The 9,226-nt window shown below is 50.3% G+C and overlaps 1 protein-coding gene across 3 annotated transcripts in view; it reads left to right on the forward strand.

The window, feature by feature from the left end:
* Prcc (proline rich mitotic checkpoint control factor) overlaps window positions 1–8,838 on the forward strand; it is a 39,133-nt gene extending 30,295 nt beyond the window's left edge. For 2 of the 3 annotated variants that reach the window (XM_045138742.1, XM_004667290.2), the window contains exons 5-7: window positions 4,241–4,384; window positions 6,220–6,285; window positions 8,422–8,838. In XM_045138742.1, the coding sequence (XP_044994677.1) occupies window positions 4,241–4,384; window positions 6,220–6,285; window positions 8,422–8,508 (297 nt within the window). In that variant the 3' untranslated portion in view covers window positions 8,509–8,838. Of the gene's footprint in view, window positions 1–4,240; window positions 4,385–6,219; window positions 6,286–8,421 lie in introns of those variants that run through there. The other variant, XM_045138743.1, reaches the window with a different exon arrangement.
* Window positions 8,839–9,226: the final 388 nt, after the last annotated feature.

Here is a 9,226-nt window from a genome sequence, read left to right on the forward strand (position 1 = left end):
GCTGAGATTAAAAGCATACACCATCAATCCTGGCTGGAAGTTTATTTTATTTTTTTAAAGATTTTATTTATTTATTTGAGAGCAAAGAGGCAGACACATGCAGAGAGGGTGGGGGAGGGAGGGAGGGAGAAAGAGAGAGAGAGAGAATGAGAATGGGGGTGCCAGGGCCTCCAGCTGCTGCAGATGAACTCCAGACACATGCGCCATCTTGTGCATCTGGCTTTGTGGGTACTGGTTAATCAAACCTGGGTCCTTTGGCTTTGCAGACAAGTGCCTTAACAGATAAACCATCTCTCTAGCCTGGAAAGTTTATTTTTTATTGTATCACTTAGAAGTATATTTGGCTACATAAAACTGAGAGATTTAAATAATAATGATTTGTATAATAGAAACTCAGACTTCTCTCATTTAAAAAACAGCTTGAGGTGAGCCATGTGGCAGCTTCCCAAAATGCTCAGATCTGGTCCTGGGCCGTGGCCTTCTCTGTGTAGGCTCTGGCCTGGTTCGCGTGCCGGCAGCTCACATTAGGGACATTACTGGTCCGCGAGAGCTACACCTGGGCCGAGAGACAGTGAAGAAAGTGATCTCCTTGACCTTCTTGATTTGTTTTGAGGCAGAGTCTCACTGCAGCCCAGGCTGACCTGGAACTCAGTGTGTAGTCTCAGGCTGCCCTGGATTAAAGGAGTGTACGTGCCACCATGCTGGGCATAGTTAAGTTGTAGTTTATTTACACCAAAGAAGGGGCAAACGAGTTGGGTGTGGTGGATAAACCTTTAATGTCAGCACTTGGGAGGCTGAGGTAGAACGATCGCTGAGTTTGAGGTCAACCTGGACTACACAGTGAGTTCTAGGTCACAGTGGGCTATGCAGTGAGATCCTGCCTCAAGAAATAAAATAAAAGAAGAGAAAAGTGGATTTTGGGAGACACTGAGCAGCCATTATCAGTCACCCTGCATTTGTGACTGTGGCACAAAGTACTGTGAAGTAGCCTGGCCTGTGGCTGTCAGCTCAAGAACGAGATATGAAATCTGCAGGGCAGTTAAAGGCTGTTTGGATGGATGGATGTTCTTATGAAAAGTAGCTGTTCTCAGGCTGGAGACATGGTTGAGCAGCTAAGAGCATTCCCTGTTGAAGCCAGATGACCTGAGGAGGTCTGAAAGACGTCTCGAGTTTGATCCCAGGACCCACGCAGACAGCTGGGTATGGCTGTTGCATCTGTAACCCAGCCCTGTAGAGGGACAGAGGCGTGAGAGTCTCCAGAGCTTGCAGGGAAAACCCGGCGAGCTGTGGTGTGGGTCGGAGACTGCTTGGGCTCCTAAATGCTTAGCTCCAGCCGCCACCGCAGGCGAGTGTACGGGTGCCGTGTGGGCACACAAAGGATGTACGCACACACACATGCACACGTGCAAGGAAACAAAGGAAAAATGGGGCTGGAGAGATGGCCTAGAAGTTAAGCACTTGCTTGCAAAGCCAAAGGACCCAGGTTCGATTCTTCAGTACCCACATAAAACCAAATGCCACTGTTCCTAGTGGCTGGAAGCCCTGACATACCTCTTCTCTCTGTCTGTCTCTACCTGCCTCTTTCATTCATTCATTCATACATACATACATACATATATGCATGCATGCATGCATGCATACATACATACATGCATAAATGAAGAGTAGTTATTCTCTACTCAGTTTCCCCAGAAAGGAATCTGTCCTTTGCTCATCTTTCCCTAGGTGACGGCGTTGTGTCCATTTCCCTGAGCACTGCGCAGGGACAGAGCAGCGGCTAGGTGCTTCCGGCCCTCCGCCTGTGCCTGCTGGCCGTGGCCTGTCTCTTGACAGAGCGAGTGCAGGAGGCGCCGGTGCTGAGGGCAGCATTGGGTCCCGCAGTTGCATGTTCATGGCACTGGCTGTGTTGTCCTTTCCCACACCCTTCTAGGCGCAGGCCCACACGACTTGGGTGGGGGTCCTGCTGTTTTGCTGGGTAGTCCGTGTTGCTGTCACACTCACGCAGTCCTCCTGCCGCAGCCTTCCAGTGTTGGGGTTACGGGTATGTGCCGCCATGCTTGACTGTGTGGGGGAAGAGGCAAAGAGAGAACTTGCTAGCCTGTTTGTGAAGCCCTCCTCTGCCAAGCCTGCACCCCCACACTGTCTGTGTGATGTCAGTCTAGTGAGAGAGGTGGGAGATAACGGATTCTTAACCCTGCAGTTTCTTTGTTTTGGCTTTTGAGTCTCCTGCAGCCCAGGCTGGTCTTGATTTTGTTGTATAGCCAAGGTTGACCTTGAACTCTATTCTTTTGCCTCGGCCCTCCCAAATATTGGGATTATAGGCGTGGCCTATCATGAAAGACTGAGAAATGATTCTGTTTTGTTTGTTTGTTTTGGTTTTCGAGGTAGGGTCTCACTGTAGCCCAGGCTGACCTGGAATTCACTATGCAGTCTCAGGGTGGCCTCGAACTCCTGGTGATCCTCCTACCTCTGCCTCCCGAGTGCTGGCATTAAAGGTGTGGGTCACCATGCACGGCTCTGAGAAGTGATTTTTATTTTTACTTTTTATTTATTTGAGAGAGAGAGAGAGGAAGAGAATGGGCACACCAGGGTCTCCAGGCACTGCAAATGAACTCCAGACCCATGTGCCACCTTGTGCATTTGGCTTACATGGGTCTTGGAGAATTGAACCAAGGTCCTTTGGCCTTGCAGGCATATGCCTTAACTACTAAGCCATCTCTCCAGCCCCTAGAAGTGATTTCTAGAGGAGAAATTTTGGGGGAGGAGTCATTCATTCATTCTTCCTGCCTCAGCCTCCTGAGTAGCTAAGACTAGAGGCAGTCACTGTTACATCCAGTTCACCCAGAATTGCCCCTCCCCTTTGTTTGATGCAGAGTCTTGTGTCGCCAAGGCTGGCCTTGAATTTCCAATGCGGGCAAATGTGACCTTAAACTTCTGATCCTCCTGCCTCCACCTCCCATGTTCTGAGATTACAGGCCTGTACTAACCACGCCTGGTTTTGTGTGGTGCTGGGGATAGAATCCAAGGCTTCGTGCACACTAGGCAAGCACTCTACTGACTGAGCCACCTCCCCAGACCATCCAGAACCTCCTGTGTGTATGGTGTATGTGTGTGCGCACACATGTTTGTGGTGTGTGCACACTGTGCCCGTGTGTGGAGGCCAAGGAGGATGTTGAACGTCCTTCTCTGTCACTCCTTTGCCTTGCTTCCTTGAAATAGGATCTTTCATGAACCTGGAACTCAGCATTTTCAGTTCAGTGGCTGGCCAGCAAGCCCCAGCAATCCTCCTGTTTGTGCCCCGCTCAGTGGTGGGGTTACAGGTGTACATGGTTATACCCAGTTGTTATTTTGTTTTCCAAGAGCTCAGGCTGACTTGAAATTTGCTATGTAGTCTTAGGGTGGCCTTGAACTCACGGCCATCCTTCTACCTCTGTCTCCCAAGTGCCGGGATTAAAGGCGTGCACCACCACACCTGGCTTTTTGTGTGGGTGCTGAGAATCCAAACTCATGCTTGGGCAGCAAGTGCTTTTATCCAGAGTCATCTCCCCAGGACCCCTGCCCTGAATTCCCAATTTGAAAACTGTAATCCCAGGTCTTGAGGCAAGAGGATCTTGAGTGTGAGGTCCATTTGGCTTACATAGTGAGCGCCTGTCTCAAAAACAAAAACAAAGGGGGGCTGGAAAAATAGCTTAGGGTTAAGGCCTTTGCCTAAGGTGTCTGACCACCCAGGTTTGATTCTCTAGAAACCACATAAAGTACCCATGTGGCACATACATCTGGAGTTCATTGGCAGAGTGGCTAGACACACTGTGGTGTGCCCATTCTGTCTGTCTCTCCGCTCTCTCTCGCTCTCTCTCTCTTTGCTTGCAAATAAATAAATAAATACTTTAAAATAAAAAGCAAAAGGGAAGAAAACTCTATGCTGTTCCCTCAGGCAGACACAGTTTATGTGTAGTCGGAGCATGAATTCATGCTCTACTGGCTGTGGACACTCGTGTTTAGGCTTCCCTTCAACCTCCCTGTCCTGGGTTGAGAAGACCTGAGAAATAGCCCTGGTACCAAGGAGCTGGGTAGGTGGCAGGGCGGAAAGGGGGATTGAAGAGAGGCACGGCGGGAGTGGGCTGGGGAGGGCGAGAGTTTCTTTAGAGCCGTGGGCCTTAGCAACATCTCCTGCTCTCCCTGCCCCTCACCACTCCCAGTTCCTACACTTCTGATTTGTTTTTTCTTCTTTCTTTTCCAGTTTAAGCGGCTACAGGGCAAGAGGAACCGAGGGAGGGAGGAAATCAACTTTGTGGAGATCAAAGGTGATGACCAGCTCAGTGGGGCCCAGCAATGGATGACCAAGTCACTGACCGAAGAGAAAAGCATGAAGTCCTTCAGCAAAGTAAGCATGAATGGCTGTTGAGCAGCCAGTGGTCTGGTCTTGCTCCCACTGACCTCACGCTACGCAAAGCAAACACTTGCTGCCATGGTACGGGAGTATGCGCCAGGTCTCACAGGGACCGCTCCTCTCTCCCAGAGCTTTGCAGAACTTTACCCGTCTGGCTGGCATTGGATTTTAGTCATAGAGAATGAACTTCTCAGACTGCAGCTGGGAAGACCTCTGACGTGTGGTTCTGTCCCAGTGGACAGCTCTGCCCTTTGCTGCCCTTCCTTCAGTCATCTCTCTCTCCCTGCTGGCAACCCCAGACCATCTTCGAGAGCCTCATAAGTGCTGGGTCTCTGGGCTCCCGGACTTCAGCTCCTCTTGCCTCTCTCCCCATTGCTTATCAGCTGTGGTCTCTCCACGTGCTTTTCTTCCTCTGATCCCTGCCACATTCCTTCCTTCTCTGTGCTGGTTTTCTTCAGTCTGTGTGATGGACGTCATTTCTCCTAGCAGCTGAGTACAGCAAGTGTGGACACTAATGAGGCTGTCAGGGTGAGGGGTAGTTGGGGAAGAGCTCTGGATTTGAGCCCAGCGCCACAATGCCAAGGTCAAGGACTTTATTCCTTCTCATCTCCCCATTTGGTTTACTTTGTTCTGTGGTCACAGATGGCCATCCAGGTCCCCTGCTGTTTGTTTTAACCGAATGCTGGTGGTCATCTAGGACGAAACAAAGGATCATGGTTAGATGAGCACAGATCCATCATTGTTTACTGGAAGAGCCACTTAGGAGAGAGGGCTGTACTGAGGCGGGGCGGGGAAGCTGCTATCACGGGGTTGTAGCTGCCGTTATCGGTCCTCACTGTGGACTGACCCTGGGTGTTTTACGTATGGCATCTTTACTGCCATACTAAATGATGTTCAGTAGCAGCAGCAATTAGAATCTTCTGTTTTCCCAGGCTTTCTTCCCACCTCATTGTATTGAGCTTGCTTTTTAAAAGAGAAGGAGATATTGTTCTTGTCCTTGGTGTTGACAGCCTCTTTGTAGAGATTGAAGGACACTTGCGTGTAAATGACTGCAAAGCGCATTGATTACATAAGTGCTTAGGAGACTCTGGAGAGAAGTGCTGAGAGTGGGTGGGGCTGGCGAGGAAACTGCTAGCCTGAGACAGTTCTGACAGAAACCACAGAATGAGAGGCCAGACCAATATAGACTTTGACAGTAAATCGTTTGGATCAAACTTTGGTTAGGGGTCCAGTGTAGTTATGGATGGAGGCTGGGAGATTGTGAACTTTCCAACTCCAGGGACACTAGTAAGGGAGAGGAGGGATTCCAGCCAAAGGTGACTGATGGGAGGGCATGGTAAGCATTAGGTAGGAGTCAGGCTAGACATCTGGCCTGCCTGGGGAGGAGGGGACAGAGATGGAGAGGGTATAAGGGCACATGGGTGTAGGGCTCATGAGGAGGCTTGGAGAGAGGCACAAGACCACACCACCTGGCACGGCAGCCGTCCTGGACCTTCGGAAGGTGATGTCTGTGGTGGGCAGAGCCTGGAGCTTGGTGCTGGAGGTAGGGTCATGAGAGAAACAGGACAGTCCTGGCCTTGAAGTATTTCTAGCCAGATGGAGACTTAGCAGACTGTTTTTGCAAGTATTGTGAGCTTGGGTGACTAACGCAATAGCTTTAACAAACATATCTGTATTGTACGTGTGCAGACATAAAAGGTTCACTCCCCCCAGGCTTCGGGCTGCAAAGCTGGTTTCTCGGTTCTCCAGCCTTACGCTGTCCTGGCACATGAGACACTTTGCTTCCTTGTGTGGATTGAGGACAGTGTTATCTTTATCTTCCCTTGCAGAAGAAAGGCGAACAGCCAACAGGTCAGCAGCGGCGGAAACATCAGATCACATACCTGATTCATCAGGTGAGGAGGCCCAGGGCCCGCCCCTCCCCACAGGGTCCCTGCAAATCTGGGGCTGGATGGGAGGCTGGGCTCTGGACTAAAGAGCCCAAGTGCCAGCCAGCATGTTCTCCGTGTGACCACTAGGGGGAGATGTCCTCCAATGTCACTGCACCTTATTACATACATGGAAGACTCAGATAAGAGGTGCTTAAACTCTGCTAAGTAAACATTTACATGTACAAAAAGACATAATTTAAGAAGGGCGTGACATGGTTTATTATAGTGTTCTTTTTGTTTAGTTCTGAGCTAGGGTCCCACTCTAGCCCACTCTGACCTGTTACTCCCTCTAGTCCCAAAGGCTGCTGGCCTTGAACGCACAGTGGCCCTTCTGCCTTTGCTTCCTGAGTCCCGAGATTAAAGATGTGTGCTGCCACACCTGGCTCTCAAATGAGCTTTTAAACTTTAGTCTAATTTATTTATTTGAGAGAGAGAAAGAGGCAGAGAGAGGGGGAGAGAAAGGGCACACCAGGGCCTCTAGTCACTGCAAACAAACTCCAGACGCATGCACCCCCATGTACGTCTGGCTTATGTGGGTCCTGGGGAATCGAACTGAGGTCCTTTGGCTTTGCAGGCAAACACCTTAACTACTAAGCCATTTCTCCAGCCCCCTAAAATGATTCTTAATGCTTATTTATTTATTTTTTGGTTTTCTGAGGCTGACCTGGAATTCACTGTAAAGTCTCAGAATGGCCTCAAACTCATGGTGATCCTCCTATCTCTGCCTCCTGAGTGCTGGGATTAAAGATGTGTGCCACCATGCCCGGCTTATTTTTGTTTTTTGAGGTAGGGTCTCACTCTAATCCAGGCTGGCCTGCAATGCATTATGTAGTTTCAAGGTAGCCTTGAATTCACATTGATCTTCCATTCTCTGCCTTCTAAGTGCTGGGATTAAGGGTGTGTGATACCATGCCTGTCTGTCTTCTCTGTTTTTACAAGAAAATATTTTTATTTATTTATTTGCAAGCAAAGAGAGGCAGAGAGAGTGAGTACTCCAGCTGCAGCAAACACACTCCAGACGGATGCACCACTTTGTCCATCTGGCTTTACGTGGGTCCTGGGGAATTGAACCTGTGCTGTTAGGCTTTGCCTTAACCACTGAGCCCACTCTCCAGCCCCCTTTTTGTTTTGAGGTAGGGTGTTGCTCTAGCCCAGGTTGTATGTACTCTTGGGCTGGCCTCAAACTGGGACTACAGAGTGAGTTCCAGGTTAGCCTGGATTTGAGTGAGATTCTGCCTCAATAAACCAAAAGGATGGGCTGGAGAGATGGCTTAGTGGTTAGGACATTTGCCTGCAAAGCTAAAGGACCTTGGTTTGATTCCCCAGGACCCATGTAAGCCAGATGCACAAGGTGGCGCTTGTGTCTGGAGTTTGTTTGCAGTGGTTGGAGGCTCTGGTGTGCCCATTCTCTCCCTCCCTCTCGCTCACTCTGTCTCATTCCCTCTCTTAAATAAATAAAGTAAAATATTAAAAAAAAAAAAAAAAAAGGATGATGACACCATGACTACTGGTGACGAGTAAGTTGCCAGGTGCCCGGTGGCGGCGGCGCGGGCGAGAGCCCTTGCTGTGCAGGGTGAGCACGAGCCCGCTCTGTAGTGCTCACGCAGAGAGAGAAGAAGCCAGGCCCGCAGCTTCACCCACACCTGTGGCCCCAGAGCTGGGAGGTGGGGAAGGGCTCAGTGCCCAGCTCCTCTGGTCTCCACAGCCTTAGTGGTCAAGCCTCTGAGGCTCCCACTCCTCTGGCCAGGTAGCTAAGACACCGGTTTGTCCCCTTCAAATGCCCTCTAATTCCGTTTGTCCACCGTCTGCTTGGGTTTCTTGGTTGTAACTGCCAGAGCAAGCCTCAGGCCCCAGGCCGCGTGAGTCTGTCCCCCCAGGCAGGTGCTGTCTGGAGGCCTCGTGTTCTAGAACCAGTGTGGTGGGAGGAGGATTTTCAGCTGAAACGCAGAGAGGCAAGAGGCAATGCCGGTGGGAATTCAAGTTTAGGGACTGGGTGTGCTCAGTGGTACGCTGCAAACCTAGCATGTACACGTCCTGGTTTGAGCCCCAGCCCGTCAATCCGCTGGTTGAATTAATCCACCTGTCGTGATCTTGCCGCAGGCTAAGGAGCGGGAGCTGGAGCTGAAGAGCACCTGGTCGGAAAACAAGCTCAGCCGCCGGCAGACCCAAGCTAAGTACGGGTTCTAGGCTCCGCTGCTCCAGGACCACGGCCTGGCCCCCAGCTTCTCCTCCGGAGCTCCAGCTGCTCTCTGTGCAGGACCTCTTCCCCGAGGACCCAGCCTCTGCCTCTGTGAGAAGGAGCATATTTGATAGAATTTTCTTATATAATGAGTTTGAAAACTTAGCTCCTTTCTGTGTTGGAGCTAGCAAAGACTCTAGTAATGCCTCCAGGGGGCTCTGAGTTCTCCTTGGGAGTTTCGCCCCCTGTGGGGTATGATGAGGTATTGAACTCTCCCTCACCATTTTTTTTTTTTAAACCAGGGATGTCTGTTGAAATAAAACACTCGGTCTGAAAGACGTTGTCTGCTGTGTCTGGATTGTGTTCAGCTAGGTGACGCCCCACCCCCACCCCACCCCACCTCCTAGTATCGCTGCCTTGACCACTACTTTGTTCCCCTCAGCCCGCCATTTATACTGGCTCCACAGCCCATGGGTACCCTAGGGACAGGATAAGTTTTAAAGTACACTCGATCCTAAACATGGGGGAGATTGTGACTTTCAGTGTCTCTGAGGATGGGAGATGTTGGAGGGTATTTCTGTGGCACAAAGGCCTTTTCAGGCACACATGGTCTATGATTCTAGTACTCAGAAGGCTGTAGCAGAAGCATTTTACACGCAAGGCCAGCCTGGGCTGTGTGACAAGACCCTGTCCATTAAGAAAAAGAAAAGCCTTAATAGATGGAAA

The sequence above is a fragment of the Jaculus jaculus genome, chromosome 19, assembly GCF_020740685.1.
Source record: "Jaculus jaculus isolate mJacJac1 chromosome 19, mJacJac1.mat.Y.cur, whole genome shotgun sequence".
In the NCBI taxonomy this organism is placed as follows: domain Eukaryota; kingdom Metazoa; phylum Chordata; class Mammalia; order Rodentia; family Dipodidae; genus Jaculus; species Jaculus jaculus.